The sequence below is a fragment of the Macaca mulatta genome, chromosome 3, assembly GCF_049350105.2.
Source record: "Macaca mulatta isolate MMU2019108-1 chromosome 3, T2T-MMU8v2.0, whole genome shotgun sequence".
NCBI lineage: Eukaryota > Metazoa > Chordata > Mammalia > Primates > Cercopithecidae > Macaca > Macaca mulatta.
Genome location: NC_133408.1, coordinates 72134458 through 72155300, shown reverse-complemented (window position 1 = coordinate 72155300; position 20843 = coordinate 72134458). Strand labels below are relative to the sequence as shown.

The 20843-nt window shown below is 50.9% G+C and overlaps 2 protein-coding genes across 10 annotated transcripts in view; one reads left to right on the top strand and one right to left on the bottom strand.

Moving 5' to 3' along the window:
- Window positions 1-5650, top strand: part of PHKG1 (phosphorylase kinase catalytic subunit gamma 1) — a 13123-nt gene extending 7473 nt beyond the window's left edge. Inside the window, exons 5-11 of one of the 3 annotated variants that reach the window (XM_015133414.3) lie at window positions 1222-1323; window positions 1769-1834; window positions 2060-2223; window positions 3557-3647; window positions 3763-3916; window positions 4054-4179; window positions 4510-5650. In XM_015133414.3, coding sequence (XP_014988900.2) covers window positions 1222-1323; window positions 1769-1834; window positions 2060-2223; window positions 3557-3647; window positions 3763-3916; window positions 4054-4179; window positions 4510-4755 — 949 coding nt within the window. In that variant the 3' untranslated portion in view covers window positions 4756-5650. 3 annotated transcript variants of the gene reach the window in all.
- SUMF2 (sulfatase modifying factor 2) lies at window positions 5141-20843 on the bottom strand. Of its 7 annotated transcripts, none has more exons than XM_077996689.1 (10): window positions 20765-20843; window positions 17490-17646; window positions 17224-17311; window positions 12421-12535; window positions 11299-11343; window positions 10799-10949; window positions 9249-9304; window positions 7935-8019; window positions 7615-7759; window positions 5141-6281 (listed from the first exon to the last, which is right to left on the bottom strand). In XM_077996689.1, exons 4-10 carry the CDS (start codon window positions 12493-12495, stop codon window positions 6197-6199), a joined length of 642 nt encoding a protein of 213 aa, XP_077852815.1. In that variant the 5' UTR covers window positions 12496-12535; window positions 17224-17311; window positions 17490-17646; window positions 20765-20843; the 3' UTR covers window positions 5141-6196. The 7 variants fall into 7 exon arrangements, with proteins under 7 accessions (XP_077852815.1, XP_077852816.1, XP_028701572.1 ...); XM_077996690.1 differs by lacking the exon at window positions 17224-17311 and adding an exon at window positions 6760-6878 and having other exon boundaries at window positions 7616-7759; XM_028845739.2 differs by lacking the exon at window positions 17224-17311 and having other exon boundaries at window positions 11299-11358.

Here is a 20843-nt window from a genome sequence, read left to right as displayed (position 1 = left end):
GTTATTGCTAAGCATCAAATGTGAACACTACAAAGTACTCTGTGAAATGTGGATTCCAGACTTATTATCGGCCAGGCACGGTGCCTCACACCTGTAGTCTCAACACTTTGGGAGGCCGAGGTGGAAGGATTGCTTGAGGCCAGGAGTTTGAGACCAGCCTGGGCAACAAAGCGAGACCCCATCTCTACAAAAAAATATAAAATTAAGGTCGGGCATGCTGGTTCACCCCTGTAATCCCAGTACTTTGGGAGGCTGAGGCAGGCGGATCAGATGAAGCCGGGAGTTCGAGACCAGCCTGGGCAACATGGCGAAATCCCATCTCTACAAAAAATACAAAAATTAGCCCAGCATGGGGACAGATATCTGTGATCCCAGTCACTCAGGAGGCTGAGGCACAAGAATGGCTTGAACCCAGAAAGCAGAGGTTGCAGTTAGCTGAGATTGAGCCACCGCACTCCAGCTTGGGCAACAGAGGGAGACTTTCTCGGACCCCTCCAGACTCACCAGCAGCAGCTGTCTTGACTCTGCTCTGTGGCACTGTCCTGTATAGCTCTTGGGAGCAGCTCAAATGTCTTTAACCTTTGAAGAAGTTGCTGGGGGAAGCTATTTTTAATGCTGCCCTGAGGAGCCCTCCAGGGTATAACTAGATGATTCTAGCAGAGAGTTCTTTCTAGATCATCCCAGGAGGTAAGAAGATTGAACCTCAATTCTTAATCCCGTAATTGGCAAACTTTGCGCCTGCAACTCTTGCACAGCTGATTCTTCCCATTTGTTTCCTGGGAAAAAATCGGGATACTCAGCTGGGTGTCGTGGCTCACGCCTATAATCCCCGCACTTTGGGAGACCGAGGCAGGTGATCACCTGAGGTCAGGAGTTCAAGACCAGCCTGGGTAACATGGTGAAACCCTGTCTCTACTAAAAATACAAAAATTAGCTGGGTGTGGTGGTGGGCACCTGTAATCCCAGCTCCTCAGGAGGCTGAGGCAGGAGAATCGCTTGAACCTGGGAGGCGGAGGTTGCAGTGAGCCGAGATTGCGTCATTGCACTCCAGCCTGGGTGACGAGCAAAAACTCCATCTCGGGGAAAAAAAAAAAATCGGGATACTCATGTCCTTCTGATCTGGGTCTCGGCTCCTGGGCCAGTGGTTCATGGTCCTCTCTTTCAGCCTCCAGCCATCATTTAGGCCCCGATACATCCCAGTCCACACTGTCACTTCCACAGATGGGAGAACCCCCACACTGAAACAATGGAGATGGAACAGAAATGGCACTTGGGCTGGGGCTCCCCCAAATCCACCAACTTCAGGGCCCAGGGCTGGGAGAGGTACTGCTCACAGGGCCACTAGCTCAGGGCCCATTGCTTCCCTGGTCACTTCTAGCCATTCTGGCTTGGAACTAGGGTAATGGGAACCTGGGGAGAGGACTTAGCTGAAGAAATGCCTACCCCATGAAATGGTGGGAAAAACTTTTCCAGGGGAAAAATTAAGTCAGGGGAGAAACCTAGGCCATCTCTATTCCTCGGAGGGTTGATGAGAGCCTGAGCCCCTGACATGGGCCACTTCTCTCCAGCCTCCTTTGCTTTTCTCCCAGTTCTTCCAGAACACTTCTCTCCTCACTTCCCCGGTTCCTCTCCCCAGACTGTGGTTCTCCAGGGGGAGTGGCCCACTTAGCTTCTAGGGGTATCGGGGCAGAGGGCAGCTCTCTGGGAGCAGGGTAAGGAGGGTGGTGGTCTTGGGACCGACCCAGCTATCAACCATCTGTTTCCACAGGATGAAGAGAGGGGAGCTCTTTGACTACCTCACTGAGAAGGTCACTTTGAGTGAGAAGGAAACCAGGTGAGCATCCCTTTGCCCCCTCTCCGCTCCCTCCCACTTGGCCTAGGGCCACAAGCACTGGGGCCTCAGGGGAGGCAGGGCGTGCATGTGTCTGGGCTGGTGCATGTGTCTGGGCTGGGCGTGTGTGCTGCTCCCTTGCAGTGTGGCTGAAATGTGAGCTGTGTCTCCCTGCCTGTCGCCTGACTCTGCGCAGAGGAAGAGTGACAAGTGTGTGCCCCACCCTAGAAAGATCATGCGAGCTCTGCTGGAGGTGATCTGCGCCTTGCACAAACTCAACATTGTGCACCGGGACCTGAAGCCCGAGAACATCCTCTTGGATGACAACATGAACATCAAGCTCACAGATTTTGGCTTTTCCTGCCAGCTGGAGCCAGGAGAGAGGCTGCGAGGTCTGGTAACATGGCCTTGGCCCACGTCTGGGCCTCGGGCGCTCAATCAACCCTCCGCAGAATAGAGATGGCCTGGGTTTCTCCCCTAACTTAATTGTTCCCCAGAATAAAAATTCCACCATTTCAAGGGGTAGGATTTTTTTTTTTTTTTTTTTTTTTTTTTTTTTTTTTGAGATGGAGTCTCACGCTGTTGCCCAGGCTGGAGTGCAGTGGCGCGATCTCGGCTCACTGCAAGCTCCGCCTCCCGGGTTCCCGCCATTCTCCTGCCTCAGCCTCCCGAGTAGCTGGGACTACAGGCGCCCGCCACCGCGCCCGGCTAATTTTTTTTTGTATTTTTAGTAGAGACGGGGTTTCACTGTGGTCTTGATCTCCTGACCTTGTGATCCGCCCGCCTCGGCCTCCCAAAGTGCTGGGATTACAGGCTTGAGCCACCGCGCCCGGCCGGATTTTTTTTTTTCTTTTTTCTTTTTTCCGAGATGGAGTCTTACTCTGTCACCCAGGCTGGAGTGCAGTGGCGCAATCTCAACTCACTGCAACTTCTGCCTCCCGAGTTCAAGCGATTCTCCTGCCTCAACCTCCTGAGTAGCTGGGATTACAGGCACGCGCCACAACGCCCAGCTAATTTTTGTATTTTTAGTAGACATAGACCATGTTGGTCAGGCTGGTCTCGAACTCCTGACCTTGTGATCCACCCGCCTCGGACTCCCAAAGTGCTGGGATTACAGGCGTGAGCCACCACGCCCGGCAGGGCTAGACATTTCTTCAGGTAAGTCCTCTCCTAGGTTCCCATTACCCTTGTTCCAGGCCAGGATGGCTAGAAGTGACCAGGGAAGCAATCAGCCCTAAGCTGGTGGCCCTGTGGGCAGTACCCCGCCCTGCCCTGGGCCCTGAAGTTGGTGGATATTGGGGGAGTCCCAGCCCAAGCTCTATTTCTGTTCCATCTCCATTGTCTCTTTGGACTTCCTCTTTTTTTTTTTTTTTTTTTTTTTCGTTTGAGACAGAGTCTCATTCTGTTGCCCAGGCTGGAGTGAAATGGGATGATTTCAGCTCACTGCAACCTCCGCCTTCTAGGTTCAAGCGATTCTCCTGCCTCAGCCTCCTGAGTAGCTGGGACTATAGGCATGTGCCATCACACCTGGCTAATTTTTGTATTTTTAGTAGAGACGGAGTTTTGCCATGTTGGCCAGGGTGGTCTCGAACTCCTGGCCTCAGGTGAGCTGCCTGCCTTGGCCTCCCAAATTGCTAGGATTACAGAAATGAGTCACTGCGACTGGCCTGGACTTCCTCTTCTGAGTGCCCTGCTGACCTGTCTTGATGATGACTGTTCCTGCAGAGGTCTGCGGGACCCCCAGTTACCTGGCCCCTGAGATTATTGAGTGCTCCATGAATGAGGACCACCCGGGCTATGGGAAGGAGGTGGACATGTGAGTGCACGAGGAAGGAGGATCACCTGCCTGGGCTGGGCGAGGGAGGGAACCGGCAGGGCTGGGTCGGTGCCCCTGGCGCTGGGTAAGTGGCCCTGGGCCCTCACGCGTCCAGGTGGAGCACTGGCGTCATCATGTACACACTGCTGGCCGGCTCCCCGCCCTTCTGGCACCGGAAGCAGATGCTGATGCTGAGGATGATCATGAGCGGCAACTACCAGTTTGGCTCGCCCGAGTGGGATGATTACTCGGACACTGTGAAGGACCTGGTAAGAGGCCAGGCCAACTGGCTCCTGGGCTCAGGACTGCGATGCCAGGCTCCCCTGCCCGGGGAGGCCCCGCCTCTCCTGACATGCTGGAGGGGACCTGCCTTGATGTTCTCCGTTCCCCTCTCCTCCCCTCCCAGGTCTCCCGATTCTTGGTGGTGCAACCCCAGAACCGCTACACAGCGGAAGAGGCCTTGGCACACCCCTTCTTCCAGCAGTACGTGGTGGAGGAAGTGCGGCACTTCAGCCCTCGGGGGAAGTTCAAGGTATGAAGCGTTCTGACCCAGACCCGCCAGCTCCCCAAGTGCAAACCTCTAAGCCCTCTCCTCTCCCAGGGGTCCTTACACCCCGTGGGTTTCCAGAGTACCCACCCCACCCCTCCCAGCTGCCCTGTGATGGCTTCAGAGATGGCAGGTGTCAGCCCACTGGCTCTGTCCCTATGGATGCTGGCCAGGTGGGAAGTGGAGGACACTAGGAGGGCCCCGCAGAAGCCACCCAAGGCTTCGTGGCAAACGAGCCCAGAGCGTTCCTGTGCTGGAGGGGCAGGGCCTGGCAGGGGGGCAGCTGCAGCCCAGCTTCTCCACCTGGCCCTGCAGGTGATCGCTGTCACTGTGCTGGCTTCAGTGCGGATCTACTACCAGTACCGCCGAGTGAAGCCGGTGACCCGGGAGATCGTCATCCGAGACCCCTACGCCCTCCGGCCTCTGCGCCGGCTCATCGACGCCTACGCTTTCCGAATCTATGGCCACTGGGTGAAGAAGGGGCAGCAGCAGAACCGGGCTGCCCTTTTCGAGAACACACCCAAGGCCGTGCTCCTCTCCCTGGCCGAGGAGGACTACTGAGGGGCTGGCCAGTCAGGGAGGGCTGGGGGGCAGGTGGGGAGGGGAAGTCACGGAAATATAAGTCCAAGGGGTGAGATGCGTGTAGTCCTCTGCAGAAGGAGTGCTTGGCCCTGGCCAGGAACCCCTGGAGCTGAGGTCATGATCTCCTCTCAAAGGCTGTGCACAAGGGAAGCGGGTGTTCCCACCACACAGCAATACCTGCAGGCTGGGGCAGGCCCTGGGTGGGCAGAGATCACAGGTGGCCTGAGAACCAGGAGCCGCCTGCTCCCTCACTTCCTGGATGAGCCACCATCTCCGTTTCTCTTTAGGGGAGGCCCAGAGTTACTGACACTTGGGCCCTCCTAGGGTCCCAAGGTGAGAATCAAAGACACAGAAATGTCTGAGATACACAATCACAGGAGATTTTATTGACCCCATGACATCCAGTGACAGTGTGGGAGCAGGCTACTCTCCAGGGACATATTTTTGGAGGCATATGGAGAAGGAGGCCCAGGCGAGGTGGCTCACACCTGTAATCCCAGCACTTTGGGGGGGCCGAGGTGAGAGGATCGCTTGAGGCCAGGAGTTTGAGACCACCCTGGGCAACACAGTGAGATCCTATCACTACAAAAGTTCAAAAACTTAGCCAGGCCTGGTGGTGCACACTTAGTAGTCCCAGCTACTCGGGAGGCTGAGATGGGAGAATTGCTTGGGCCCAGGAGTTCAACACTACAGTGAGCAGTGATCACCACTGCACTCTAGCCTGGGCAACAGAGCAAGACCCTGTCTCAAAAAAAAAAAAAAAAAAAAAAAAACAGAATGGGAAGCTTCTGATATTTGTCTTTTTGGAGTACTATTTGCTTTGTGATTCCCACAATGCACCGCTTCACCTAATACATCATTTGGTTCTCCTAGACCCTTTTAGGACTGAACTGTGCTTTAAATAGTTACACGTCTGCCTGTTACACAGTGGAAACTAGTTTCCTTCTTCAGAGGGACACAAAACCACAGATGAGGCCACCAAGAAAGCATTCTCCTTCCACAACAATTGGCTGAGAAAACAGAACAAGGGAAATTCTGCCTTGAGGAAACAATGTCAGCTTCCTGAATCATCCAGGGAGAAAGAGAGAGAATAGATTTTAAAATGCTTAACAAATGGCCTTTCAGAGCCCTCTGTTCTAATTGTTTGCATGTTTGCCCCTGTGTCAATAATACTTGGCCTGTAAGAGAAACACCTGGCTCCCAGCCACCTTCAACACGTTGGGCCCCTTCTCCAAAACACAGGAGGCTGAGTCCTCTCCTGCCCTGGTGAGAGGCGCCTGCCACACAGGGATGGGAGACAGGGAAGGGGAAGTTCTTTCCTGAGGCTGAAGCTCCCGAGCTTGGAATTGGGCTGTTTGCAACATGGCCAGGGAATGACAGTGACCCTGGAGGGCTTTTCTCCTTGTCACCACCCGGCTGCTTACAGCTCCCCTGGCAGCCGGCCTGCGTCTGCAGCACAGCGGAAACCGAGGTTGTCTGAGGCTGAATCTGGAGTGTTGCCCATCCTGCCAGTAGAGGAGGGGAGAGAGGAAGGACACATCCTGAGAAAGAGGCCTGGGGGCTGACCCATCTTCCCTGCCTCACCCGCAGGGCTCGCCATGATCAGGGAGCTTGAGGGCTGGGGAGGGCATAGTCTGGAAGGAAGCCTGTGCCAGTCCTGGGAGAAGGGGAACAAGAAGGGGCTTTGGGACAAAAGGGGCCTTGCAAGAGTGGGGGGAGGGACAGTGGCCCCGAGAGACAGCACTGGAGGGCAGAAAAGACAGTGACTAACTTCTGTGTTAGCAGTTGAGAACAGCTCAGTAGAGAAAACCTGTCCGCAAGCTATGAGAATATAGCGGCCAGGTGCGGTGGCTCACGCCTGTAATCCTAGCATTCTGGGAGGCCAAGGCGGGCTGATTGCTTAGTCCAGGAAAATGAGAAAAACCTAGGCAACATGGCAAAAACCCATCTCTACAAAAATTAGCCGGGCATAGTGGTGCATGCCTGTAGTCCCAGATACTTGAGGAGCTGAGGTGGGAGAATCGCTAGAGCCTGGCAGTTTGAGGCTGCAGTGAGTTGAGACTGCACCACTGCACTCCAGCCTGGACAACAGAGCAAGACTCCATCTCCAAAAAAAAAAAAAAAAAAAGATTTTTCGTGTGCCCACCAGTTTGAAGAGTCAGTAAGTCGATGACCACCACTAATGACCTACTGGTGTGGTCATTCTACTTACCTCCCTTTGCCTACCTAGTGGTAAGGACAAGAGGAGAAACCCCATAATTAAGATGCAACACACAGTCTCCCTGGGTACCAAGAGCTGGCAGGAGAGTCACAAGGTGTCCTGGGCCCCTTTGCTTTTCATAGCAAGTGCTGCTGGCTTTCTTTTTTTTTTTTTTTTTTTTTTGAGACGGAGTCTCGCTCTGTCGCCCAGGCTGGAGTGCAGTGGCCGGATCTCAGCTCACTGCAAGCTCCGCCTCCCGGGTTCGGGCCATTCTCCTGTCTCAGCCTCCTGAGTAGCTGGGACTACAGGCGCCCGCCACCTCGCCAGGCTAGTTTTTTGTATTTTTTAGTAGAGACGGGGTTTCACCGTGTTAGCCAGGATGGTCTCGATCTCCTGACCTAGTGATCCGCCCGTCTCGGCCTCCCAAAGTGCTGGGATTACAGGCTTGAGCCACCGCGCCCGGCCGCTGCTGGCTTTCTTTTCTGTACCCACAACTGGGCACAGGCTCAGGGAGGTGCTGGGACCAGCTCACTGCACACAGACGGTTGGTGGTATGAAGGTTGGGGCACTCCGGGACTGGGATTCAGACCTCAGCCCCAGCTACTAAGCCGCGCGTTGCCTGGGACAAAGCCCCTCACCTGGTGGTGACCCGGGCCCGGTGATTGGCAGAGCCGTCAGCTGTGTCGATCCACGATGCCCCCCGGAGGACACGCATGTCCTGCTCAGCGGCCTGGTATGGTGATGCTGTCCACTCCCACACGTTGCCCAGGAGGTCATAGAGCCCTGCAGCCCCACCGGCGGGTCAGGCCAGGCTGGGACCCGCGGACCACCCCGCCTACCCTCTGAGGTCCTGGGGCCAACTCAGGGAAGGGAGGTGCTTCCCTCTGCCTCCTCTCTAGACACGATGGTCCCAGCAGCCAGTTCGTGGGCGTGGGCATAAGCCCAAGAGAGCTCTTACCATAGTTGTTCTGGGCAGGGAAAGCATTCACTGGGGAGACTCCATGGAAGCCATCCTCAGCTTTGTCCCCCTTGGGGAACCTTCCCTGATGGGAGAAAGGGAGGGTAAAAGATTTACCACCTGTCCCAAGGCAGGTCCTCATGCCTATCCAGAGGAAAACCAAAGTCGTCTTGCTGTCGCATCTGGGGAAGGGGAAGGGCACGGGGCGGTGACCTAAGATTCCTATCCAGAGCTCCCAAACCCATCACCTCACATCCCCAGGGTGACCCCCCTGCTGGATTAGGAAGAGTGTTTCCCCTGTACCCAAAGGGCTCTAGGTCAAGCCCAGGCCACACCTGACTTCTCCACTCTCAGCAACATCCTGCCCTCTGCCTGGAACCCCACATGCCATGGAGCCTCGAGAAGACAGCTTCTCCCACGCTCCTCCGCAGCCTGTCCCCACGCCCCGTGCCTGAGCACTGTAGCCTGCTCCTGCAGGCCTTCTCAGGACAGTGCTTTTTTATTTGCTTATTTTAGTTTTATTTATTATTTAGTCACTTTTTTTTTTGAGGCAGGGTCTCATTCTGTCGCCCAGGCTGGAGTGCAGTGGCAGCATGACCTTAGCTCACTACAACCTCCGCCTCCTGGGTTCGAGTGATTCTCCTGCCCAAGTCCCAAGCAGGTGGGATTACAGGTGCCCGCCACCACGCCCAGTTAATTTTGTATTTTTAGTAGAGACAGGGTTTCACCATATTGGCCAGGCTGGTCTTGAACTCCTGATCTCAGGTGATCCAACCCCCTCGGCCTCCCAAAGTGCTGGGATTACAGGCATGAGCCACTGCACCCAGCCCTACAAATCTTTAATAGAAAGTACTTATGCTGGCTGGGCACGGTGGCTTATGCCTGTAATCCCAGCACTTTAGGAGGCTGAGGCGGGTGGATCACCTGAGGTCAGGAGTTTGAGACCAGCCTGGCCAACATGGCAAAACCTGATCTCTACTAAAAATACAAAAAAATTAGCTGGGCATGGTGGCAGGGACCTGTAATCCCAACTACTTGGGAGAATGGGGCAGGAGAATCGCTTGAAACTGGGAGGCGGAGGTTGCAGTGAGCCGAGTTCGCACCACTGCACTCCAGTGTGGGTGAGAGAGAGACTCTGTCTCAAAAAAAAAAAAAAAAAAGTACTTATGACCCATTGTCTTTTGCTTTACCAGCTTATGAGTCATCAGTTGCATTAGAACCCAAGCTCTCTGGATGCCGCGGCCTAACAACACAGTACCTAGCCTCTAGCAGGTCTCTGTGGATGCTTGGTGAAAGGAGGAATGTAGGTCTTACCTGCCACAGGTTGGTGCGGTTTGGCTGGAACCGGTTTCCCCATGGGTAAACTTGACCTGCCAGGAGAGCAAGGAGGCAGCAGAGGAGGGGGAGGTGAAGAATTAGGGAAGGAAAACAAAAACACAGAAAGAGTGAGGGAACCAAAAGGAAGTTAGAGGGAGATGAGAAAAAAAGAGAGTGAGATGACCTGCTTTTATTTCCCATGCCACTCTCTGAACTGCATTAGAGGCCCTGGCCTCCTCATGTGCTCCAGGGCTCTGGGATCTCAGCCAGTTTATAAAGCATCTCTTATCAGTTCATGTTGAGAAAAGTACAGAAATTGAGAAACTTGAAAATTGGACTTAGATTGCATAAACGAACGAGCCAGAGGCAACCTCACAAGTCATATTAAAAACTTTGATCATTGGCCACACGTGGTGGCTCACACTTGTAATCACAGCACTTTGAGAGACCGAGGCAGGTGGAGCACGAGGTCAGGAGTTCAAGACCAGTCTGGCCAACACAGTGAAACCCCCGTCTCTACTAAAAATACAAAAATTAGCCAGGCATGGTGGCAGGTGCCTGTAATCCCAGCTACTCAGGAGGCTGAGGCAGAAGAATCGCTTGAACCTGGGAGGCAGAGGTTGCAGTAAGCCGAGATCGTGCCACTGTACTCCAGCCTTGAGCAACAGACTCTGTCTCAAAACAAACAAACAAACAACAAAAAAAAACTTTGATCGTTGATGTACCTGGTGTTCACTGAAAGACTGTGTAGAGGGGTTTAATGTGGGGAGTTGCTTTTTGCTGTCCTAACTTTCTGTGTAATTAGGATTGCGGAATGACAAATGACCGAGTTAGGAGCAAACAGTGATTCTTAACATTAACCCCTGTACCCCAAGGGCAGAGGTGTGTAGTCTAACCCCAGAGACAGAAGTGTGTAGTCTTGGTAATTCTTCTTTTTCCTTATGCCATGTTGCTCTGGTTATATTTATTGAAATGTAATATGTCTGTGGTTTTCCAACAAAATATTTTATGTCTGTTCTTTCAACTTCTCCAGTTACTAATTTTCATGGTATTTCATAAATATATCAGTCTGAGATGGACTAGAAAAAATAATAAAAAAAACCCTGGTCCTCTACCACAGATAGCTTAAGAAGCACTGCTCTAGGGAACACAGATCCTTCCTGCCCCAACCCCCGCTTTTTTTCTTGAGACAGGGTCTTGTTCTGCCACTCAGGCCAGAGAGCGGTGGTGTGATCATAGCTCGCTGCAGCTTTGAACTCCTAGGCTCAAAGGATCCTCCCACCTCAGCCTCCCGAGTAGCTGGGACTAGAGGCACATGCCACCAGGCCCAGTTCATTTTTGTATTTTTTGGAGAGACGAGGTCTCCTTATGTTGCCCTGGCTGGTCTTTCACTGCCGGCCTCAAGCTATCCTCCTGCCCCAGCCTCCCAAAGTGCTGGGATTACAGGCATCAGCCACCGCGCCCGGCCCCTTCCCACTCTTTAAAGCCCCTCATGCAGGGCAGGATGGGGAGAAGAATGAAAGAAAATCGCCTCATCATCTGGATACCCTTCAAGCCCCCTCGGGCAGCAAACTCCCACTCTTCCTCCGTGGGCAGCCGTTTTCCCCGCCAAGCACAGTAGGCACGGGCGTCATTCCAGCTCACGTGTAACACTGGGTGCTCCAGTCTCTCTCGGATGCCAGAGCCAGGACCTGCAGGCTGACAGCCAGGATGAAGTGAGACAGGCTTCCGGGAGCGCATTAAGTCGGAGGCAGGCTAGGTTTAAGGCACCCGCGTTTAGCTTTTACCACTAGATGGAGGAAGAGAGCTGGAAGACAGCCAGGTGAGTGAGGAGCGGTCGGAGTCAGAAAAAAGATTACAGGAGGCTGAAAAGGGAGAAATGGATGGGTAACGGGAAAAGGAGGTCTGCTGAGCGATTTCCCTGATATTCCCCTGTCCTCCTTTGAAACTCAGTGTTCCTGGATGTACGAGGGGTAGAGAGGAGGCTGGGCCTGGAGAATAAGAGTCAAGCAGGGGTAGAAAATGAGGTAGTGGAATCAGCCCTTACCTGCCTCCAAAATGCCTTTTCCACTGGAAGCCACCAGAGTACAGGCTGCAAAAAAGGAGACTGACTGCAAGATGCTCTGGCCCAGCAAAGGCGCCTCCCCGACTGAGCCACAGGACGCAGAACAGAGACGTCAGGCTGAGACTCAGGTAGTCTAAGTGAGGTTGTGGCTGAAATTTTATTTATTTATTTTTTTGAGACAAGATATTGCTCTGTCACTCAGGCTAGAGTGCAGTGGCACCATCACCGCTCACTGCAGTCTCAACCTCCTAGGCTCAGGTGATCCTCCCCCCTCAACCTCCTGAGTAGCTGGGACTACAGGTGTACATCATCATGCCCAGCTAATTTTCTTTCTTTCTTTTCTTTTTCTTTTTTTTTTTTTCCTGTAGATATGGGATCTATGTTGCCCAGGCTGGTCTTGAATTCTTGGGCTCAAGCAATTGTCCCACCTCGGCCTCCCAAAGTGCTGGGGTTACAGGCGTGAGCTGCTGTGCCCAGCTGAGACTGGAATCTTTATAGAGTCCAATCTCACCACCCTTATTAGAGGTTGGCTTGCCAAGGGATTTTTTTTTTTTTTTTTTTTTTTTTGGAGACAGAGTCTCACTCTGTCACCCAGGCTGGAGTGCAGTGGCGCCATCTCGGCTCACTGCAACCTCTGCCTCCCAGGTTCAAGCGATTCTCATGCCTCAGCCTCCTGAGTAGCTGGGATTACAGGAGCGTGCCACCACGCCTAATTTTTGTATTTTTAGTAGAGACGGGGTTTCGCCATGTTGGCCAGGCTGGTCTTGAACTCCTGACCTCAGGTGATCCACCACCTCAGCCTCCCAAAGTGCTGGGATTACAGGCATGAGCCACCACACCCAGCCCACCAAGGTGATCTCCTGATTCAAGTTCCTTGAACCCTATCCTGACTTGGACCTTTAGGCAAGAGCTAACTTCAGTTCAGGGTTAACTTCCTGGGAGTGTGTATTGATCTGATGCTCCATGGTGGGTTTCTCTTGCTTCCTTTCTGCCTCCAGCTCTCAGGTCTGATTCTCCACTGTGTCCCAGGTAACCCATGTCCCAGAGGATTCCCTGTCCAGGTCCCACTCCTATCCCCTCAGCCGCAAGACCAGGTTCTCTCACCTTCATTGGCTGGGTGGCTTTGTTTCTCAGCTCATCAGAGACAAAGTCCTCAAAGACAAAGCTCCATCCAAACATCTCAGCCTCTGTCCGATACTTTTTCTCCCTGACAAAATCCCTGCAAAGACATAGTTCAGCTGGTTCAGCTGGTGAGGTTCTGTGCCCGCCCTATCTTCTCCTGCTCCAGGAAACCTCAGATATCCCTGTCCTGTAAGTTACACACTACAGAGTGTTCATGATCGCCAAAGAATTAACCTGAAGCCTGGGCGATTTTCTTTTAAATTAGAATGCAACAAATTCACATACAGTAAAATTCATTCTCTTCAGTGTTTAGTTCTGTGAGGTTAATTTATTTTTTATTTGTTTGTTTGTTTATTTATTTATTTAGAGATGGAGTCTCACTCTGTTGCCCAGGCTGGAGTGCAATGGCATGATCTCGGCTCACTGCAACCTCCACCTCCTGGGTTCAAACGATCCTCCTGCCTCAGCCTCCCTAGTAGCTGGGATTATGGGTGCCTGCCACCACGCCCAGGTAATTTTTGTATTTTTAGTAGTGACAGGGTTTCACCATGTTGGCCAGGCTGGTCTCGAACTCCTGACCTAGTGATCCACCTGCCTCGGCCTCCCAAAGGGCTGGGATTACAGGCGTAAGCCACCACACCCAGCCTATTTATTTATTTATTTTTTTGAGACAAAGTCTCACTCTGTTGCCCAGGCTGGAGTGCAGTGGCACAATCTCAGCTCACTGCAACCTCCACCTCCCGGGTTCAAGTGATTCTCCAGCCTCAGTCTCTCAAGTAGCTGGGATTACAGATGCATACCACCATGCCCAGCTAATTTTTGTATTTTTTGTAAAGATAGGGTTTTGCAATGTTAGCCAGGCTGGTCTCGAACTCCTAACCTCAGGTGATCCTGCCACCTCGGCCTCCCAAAGTGTTGGGGTTACAGGCGTGAGGCACAACACCTGGCTAATTTTTTCTTTTTATTTTGAGACAGACTCTTGCTCTGCTGCCCAGGCTGGAGTGCAGTAGCGTAATCTCGGCTGACTGCAACCTCCACCTCCTGGGTTTAAGTGATTTTCTTGCCTCAGCTTCCCCAGTAGCTGGGATTACAGGTGCACACCACCATGCCCAGCTAATTTTTGTATTTTTAGTAGAGGCGGGGTTTCACCATGTTAGCCAGGCTGGTCTCGAACTCCTGACCTCGTGATCTGCCCGCCTCGGTCTCCCAAAGTGCTGGGATTACAGGTGTAAGCCACCATGCCCAAATTAACTTTTATTTATTTTAATCATTTATTTATTTATTTATTTATTATTTATTTATTTTTGTTTAGACAGAGTCTCACTCTGTGGCCCAGGCTTGAGTGCAGTAGGGTGATCTCAGCTCACTGCAACCTCTGCCTCCTGGGTTCAAGCGATACTCCTGCCTCAGCCTCCTGAGTAGCTGAGATTACAGGTGCGTGCCACTACACCCTGCTAATTTTTGTATTTTTAGTAGTGACAGGGTTTCACCATGTTGGTCAGGTTGGTCTTGAACTCCTGACATTGTGATCTGCCCGCCTCAGCCTCCCAAAGTGCTGGGATTACAGGGATGAGCCACCGTGCCCGGCCGATCATTTATATTTTTGAGACCAGGTCTCACTCTGTCACCCAGGCTGGAGGGCAGTGATGCAACCATGGCTCACTATAGCATCGACCTCCTGGGTTGAAGCGATTCTTGTGCCTCAGCCTCCTGATTTATTTTAATTATTTATATTTTGGACTGGGTCTTACTCTGTCACCCAGACTGGAGTGCAGTGGCACAATCACAGCTCACTGCAGCCTTGACCTCCTGGGCTCAAGCAATTTTCCCTCCTCAGCCTCTCAAGTAGCTGTGACTACAGGTGCATGCCACCATGCCTGGCTAATTTTATAGAGATGGGGTCTCACTATGTTGCCCAGGCTGGTCTAAAAATTCTGAGCTCAAGTGATCCACCCACCTCGGGCTCCCAAAGTGTTGGGATTACAGGCATGAGCCACTGCGCCCAGCAGTTCTGTGAGTTTGACAAAGCATATAGTCACTACAATAATCAAGATACAGAATAGTTCCATTGGTCACCTCTAAAAAAATTTCTCTGCAACTCACCAACCACAGACCAGGTTTTTTTGTCCCTATGGTTTTGCCTTTCCCAGAATACCATATAACTTGAATCATATAGTATGTAGTCTTCTGGGTCTGGCTGTGGTTTCCTTCACTTAGCAAATGCTTCTGAGATTCGTCCATGTTGCTGCCATTAGTAGTCTGTCCCTTTTTATCAATGAGTAGTATCTTACTGTATGGACATACCATATATTGTTTATACACTTACCAGCTGAAGATCATGTGAGTTATCTCCTGTTTTTAGAGATCATGAATAAAGCCACTGAGCAGGAGATTTAAGGGTGGGGAATTCATCTCTTTTCTGAAAGGTCTCCAGCACCTATCTTTTTTTTTTTTTTCCTTTTTGAGAAAGGATGTTGCCCAGGTTGGAGTGCAGTGGTGCAATCATGGCTCACTACAGCCTCAACCTTCCACACTCAAGTGATCCTCCTGCCTCAACCTCCCTACTAGCTGGGACTACAAGTGCATGCTACCATGAGGGGCTAATTTTTTTTTTTTTTTAAGACAGAGTCTCACTCTGTCGCCCAGGCTGGAGTGCAGTGGCCGGATCTCAGCTCACTGCAAGCTCCGCCTCCCGCGTTTACACCATTCTGCCTCAGCCTCCTGAGTAGCTGGGACTACAGGCGTCTACTACCTCGCCCGGCTAGTTTTTTGTATTTTTTAGTAGAGACAGGGTTTCACTGTGTTAGCCAGGATGGTCTCGATCTCCTGACCTTGTGATCCGCCCGTCTTGGCCTCCCAAAGTGCTGAGATTACAGGCTTGAGCCACCGCACCCAGCCTTTTTAAAATTTTTAGTAGATATGGGGTCTGTGTTGCCCAGGATGGTCTCAAACTCCTGGGCTCAAGTGATCCTCCCACGCCAGCCTCCCAAATTGTTGGGATTACAGGCGTGAGCCACTGCATCCAGCCCTTCATCACATATCTAATCTCACAACAGTCATCAGAGGTAGGTAACAGGTTTTATTGTTATTATCTCCATTTAACAGATGAAAAACACTGAACCAAATAGAAGTGAAAAATTGGGCTTTTAAAATGGATTTTCGACTGGACGTGGTGGCTCACAGCTGTAATCCCAACACTTCACGAGGCCAAGGCAGACGGATCACCTGAGGTCAGGAGTTCGAGACCAGCCTGACCAACATGGAGAAACCCTGTCTCTACTAAAAATACAAAAATTAGTTGGGTGTGGTGGTACATGCCTGTAATCCCAGCTACTTAGGAGGCTGAGGCAGGAGAATCACTTGAAACCAGGAGGCGGAGGTTGCGGTGAGCTGAGATTGCACCATTGCACTCCAGCCAGGGCAACAAGAGCAAAACTCGTCTCTAAATAAATAAATAAAATAAAATAAAATGGATTTTCAAGGCCAGGCATGGTGGGTCACACCTATAATCCCAGCACTTTGGGAGGCCAAGGCAGAAGGATCACTTGAGCCCAGGAGCTCGAGACCAGCCTGGGCAACAGGGCAAAATCCTGTCTCTACCAAAAACACAAAACAAAATAAGCTGGGTGTGGTAGGGCGCACCTGTAGTCCCAGCTACTCAGGAGGCTGAGATGGGAGGATGGTTTGAGCCCGGGATGCAGAGGCTGCAGTGAGCTGAGATCATACCACTGAACTTCAGCCTGGGTGACAGAGCCAGACCCTGTCTCAAAAAAATAATAATGATAATAATAATAAAATGAATTTTCATATACTTTGGTATGGTTTAGTAAGTTTCAGCAGGCAGATTGTCAGGGTAAGATGGATTGTTATATATATATACATTTATATATATAACAATATGTACAAATTTATATACTTATTTACTTATTTTTACTTATTCATTTATTTTAGCAGAGATAGAGGTCTCCCTATGTTGCCAGGCTGGTCTCAAACTCCTGAGCTCAAGCAATCCTCCCACCTTGGCCTCCCAAAGTGCTCACATTGCAGGTGTAAGCCACCACACCTAGCCTATAAGGGGAATTTAAAGGACTCTCTACTATGATGTCCCTTCTCCCAATCCCTTTCCCCATGTAGAAGAGGGTTCTGTTGAGTGACTGGCATTTGCTTGTATTTCTCAGTGCTATGTCCAGTGTAATGGAAAATGCACTGGCTCAAGAGCCCAGGGATTTGAGTTCCAGGCCAAGCTCATCTACTAACTGAGTCAGTCAAACCTCTTTGGATTTCAGGTTCTTCATCTGAATAACGTATATAACACTTATCCCATAGTACACTGCAAAGATGACATGTGGCAGTGAACAAGTTAGTATTCCTTATTAGATTTAGATATTAGATATTAAGAATGAGGCCAGGTGCAGTGGCTCATACCTGTAATCCCAGCACTCTGGGAGGCTGAGGTGGGGAGATCAGTTGAGGTCAGGAGCTCGAGACCAGCCTGGCCAACATAGTGAAACCCCATCTCTACTAAAAAAATACAAAAAAAAAATTAGCTGGGTGTGGTGGTGAACACCTGTAATTCCAGCTACTTGGGAATTGCGGAGGCAGAGGCAGGAGGCAGAATTGCTTGAACCCAGGAGGCGGAGGTTGCAGTGAGAGACATCACGCCATTGCACTCCAGCGCCTGCGAGACAGAGTGAGTAAGTCTCCAAAAAAAAAAAGAAAGAAAGAAAGAAAAAATAATGAGATTAGAGAGGGCCTTCATTCCTCCTGGAAGAACACCTCATGTACCTGAAATCTTTGTTGGTGACAGGAAATATGTCCAGGGTAAAGGGTTTCACTGTCGCCTCCTGCACAGGGCCTTCACCATCTTTGCTGTCTGGAGAGGAGGCAGGAGAATTGCTTGAACCCAGGAGGCGGAGGTTGCAGTGAGCGAGATCGCGCCATTGCACTCCAGCGCCTGAGTGACAGAGTGAGTAAGTCTCAAAAAAAAAAGAAAGAAAAAATAATGAGATTAGAGAGGGCCTTCATTCCTCTTGGAAGAACACCTGATGTACCTGAAATCTTTGTTGGTGACAGGAAATATGTCAATGGCAAAGGGTTTCACTGTTGCCTCCCGCACAGGGCCTTCACCATCTCTGCTGTCTGGAGAATTTGTTCCCATCAGGAATCTCCCACCTGGCAGTTGGACCATGCTAGTAGCCTGTCCATTTCCTGCAAAGAAAAATGAGACTTATCAGTAATACATGCATATATATAAAACAAGTGGTAATATTTGGATCGTATGCAATACTCATGATGGTATAATAAAACACAACAAAAAATGTGGAGGCTTAAAAATCTGGCTTTAAATTCCTTTTGGGCTGGGTGCGGTGGCTTACGCCCTGTAATCCCAGCACTTTTGGAGGCCCAGGCGGGTGGATCACAAGGTCAGGAGATCAAGACCATCCTGGCTAACACGGTGAAACCCCTTCTCTACTAAAAATTAAAAAAAAAAAAAAAATTAGCCGGATGTGGTGGCAAGCGCCGGTAGTCCCAGCTACTCGGGAGGCTGAGGCAGGAAAATGGCGTGAACCTGGGAGGCGGAGCTTGCAGTGAGCCAAGATCACACCACTGCATTCCAGCCTGGGCAACAGAGTGAGACTCCATCTCAAAAAAAAAAAAAAATTCCTTTTGCGTTTTGTTTGGCTTCACATTCTTGTTCTGCCACTTGATTTGCTGGGAAACCTTAGGCAAATTACTTAATCTGAGATTCAATTTCTTTCTTTTTTTTCTTTTTGTGACAGGATTTCGCTCTGTCACCCAGACTGGAGTGCAGTGGTGCAATCTGGGATCACTGCAACCTCTGCCCCCGCCGGATCAAGCAATCCTCCCGCCTCAGCCTCCTGAGTAGCTGGGACCACAAGTGTGCACTACCATACCTGGCTAATTTTTGTATTTTTTGTAGAGATCGGGTTTTGTTGTGTCACCCAGGCTGGTCTCAAACTCCTGAGCTCAAATGATCCTTCTACCTCAGCCTCCCAAAGTGCTGGGATTATAGGTGTGAGTCAACACGCCCAGCTGAGATTCAATTTCTTCATCTGAAAAATGGGAATATCTATGAACGACCATAGCTTGTTAATAAAAGAAAAAATAATAAGTATGAAAAATAGGGATAATATCTCACTATCTCTTGGGTAGTAGCTGTGTCAATTAAAATAACATGGAACCAGGAACAATGGCTCAGAGACAGGGTGCAGAGGCTAAGGCAGGAGAATTGCTTGAGCCCAGAAGTTCAAGGTCATAGTGAGCTATCATTGTGTCACTGCACTCCAGCCTGGGTGACACAGTGAGACCCTGTCTCAAAAAATAAAAAATAAAAAGATAATAGTAACAATAAAATAGCATGGGTGAAATGTTGACCACATGGTAGATTTGCACGTACCTCTTTCTTCCTCTACACAAGCCCTTGTCCCAGCTAGGCGAATTTAGACACTCTACCCTAAAATACACCTAGCACTTTCTTTCCATCCTTCTGCTTATGCTGTTTCTCTGCCTCTTCCTCTCCACTTACTGAACTCTTATCAGTTATTAGTGATTCTAACCATTATATGAGCCAGAAGAGAAGCATATAATACATACATGTTTGACAGTATATCCCTGGCTCCTGCTATAAGTGCACAATTATTGCCAAATAGTTGAATGAGCACCTTTAGACTTGTATGAATGCCTCAGAAAATCATGGAATTAAAAAGGACGGGCCAGGTGCAGTGGCTCACGCCTGGAATCCCATGCTAGGAGGCCCAGGCAGGCAGATTACCTGAGGTCAGGAGTTCGAGACCAGCTTGGCCAACATGGCGAAAACCCGTCTCTATCAAAAATACAAAAATTAGCCGGGCGTGGTGTCAGGTGCCTGTAATCCCAGCTCTCAGGAGGCTGAAGCAGGAGAATGGCTTGAACCCGGGAGGCAGAGGTTGCAGTGAGCTGAGATCACACCACTGCACTCCAGCCTAGGTGACAACAGTGAGATTCCGTCTCAAACAAACAAACAAAACCAAAAATTAGCTAGGTGTGATGGTGTCCACCTATAATCCCAACTACTCCGGAGGCTGAGGCAGGAGAATAACTAGAACCTGGGGGCAGAGGTTGCAGTGAGCCAACATCGCGCCACTGCACTCCAGCCTGGGGGTAACGGCAAGACTCTGTCTCAAAATAAATAAATAATAAACAAAAAAGGGTCTTTGCTTCAACCTCCTTATTCCACAGGAGCAAACCAAGACTCGAAAAAGAAATATGACTTAAAGAGCTAGTTAGCAGGAGACAGGACTAGATTCAGGTCTCTCTACGGTGCTGTTTCCAACAGGCCACATTTCTTCAGCTTGATGCACCACTTCACAGTGTCTTTCCAAGAAAGTGTCTAAGCACTACAACTTCTTTCAAGGCAGAGTCCTCGTCTTTTGATGTTCCTCAAGATCCTATCTTTGGCTCTCTTATTCTGACACATTCACACTGATTTCATCCATTTTCAGTTTTTTTTTTTTTTTTTTTTTTTTGAGGCGGAGCCTTGCTCTGTCGCCCCGGTCGGAACGCAGTGGCCCGATCTCGGATCACTGCAACCTCCGCCTCTCGGGTTCAAGCGATTCTCCTGCTTCAGCCTCCTGAGTAGCTGGGACTACAGGCCCCCGCCACCACGCCCGGCTAATTTTTTGTATTTTTTTTTTTTGAGACGGAGTCTCACTCTGTCCCCCTTGCTGGAGTGCAGTGGCCGGATCTCAGCTCACTGCAAGCTCCGCCTCCCGGGTTCAGACCATTCTCCTGCCTCAGCCTCCCGAGTAGCTGGGACTACAGGCGCCCGCCACCTCGCCCGGCTAGTTTTTTTGTATTTTTTAGTAGAGACGGGGTTTCACTGTGTTAGCCAGGATGGTCTCGATCTCCTGACCTCGTGATCCACCCGTCTCGGCCTCCCAAAGTGCTGGGATTACAGGCTTGAGCCACCGCGCCCGGCCAATTTTTTGTATTTTTAGTAGAGACAGGGTTTCATCATATTGCCCAGGCTGCTCTTGAACTGCCTGACCTCGTGATCTGCCCGCCTCGGCCTTCCAAAGTGCTGGGATTACAGGCTTGAGCCACCGGGCCTGGCCTCTCTTTCCCTTTTTTAGGTTTGAAAGATTCCAGCGCACGAAGTTGAAAGTACAAGGCAGTGAGACGCCACCGGCGCCAAGAGCGACCTCCCCAGCCGACTGCTGCAGCCGCATCCCGAAGGCGAGCAGAGGGGCCTCTGGCTCTCTCCCGCCAGGGCGGAGCACCCCATCTCCTTCCCAGCGCCCCCGGGATGGACGGCCGGTTCACTGACCTAGCTTGAGCCATGCGCCGACCAGGAGCAACAGCAGGGACAGGAGGGGTACTAACCAACCCATGCCGGAATCAGGACT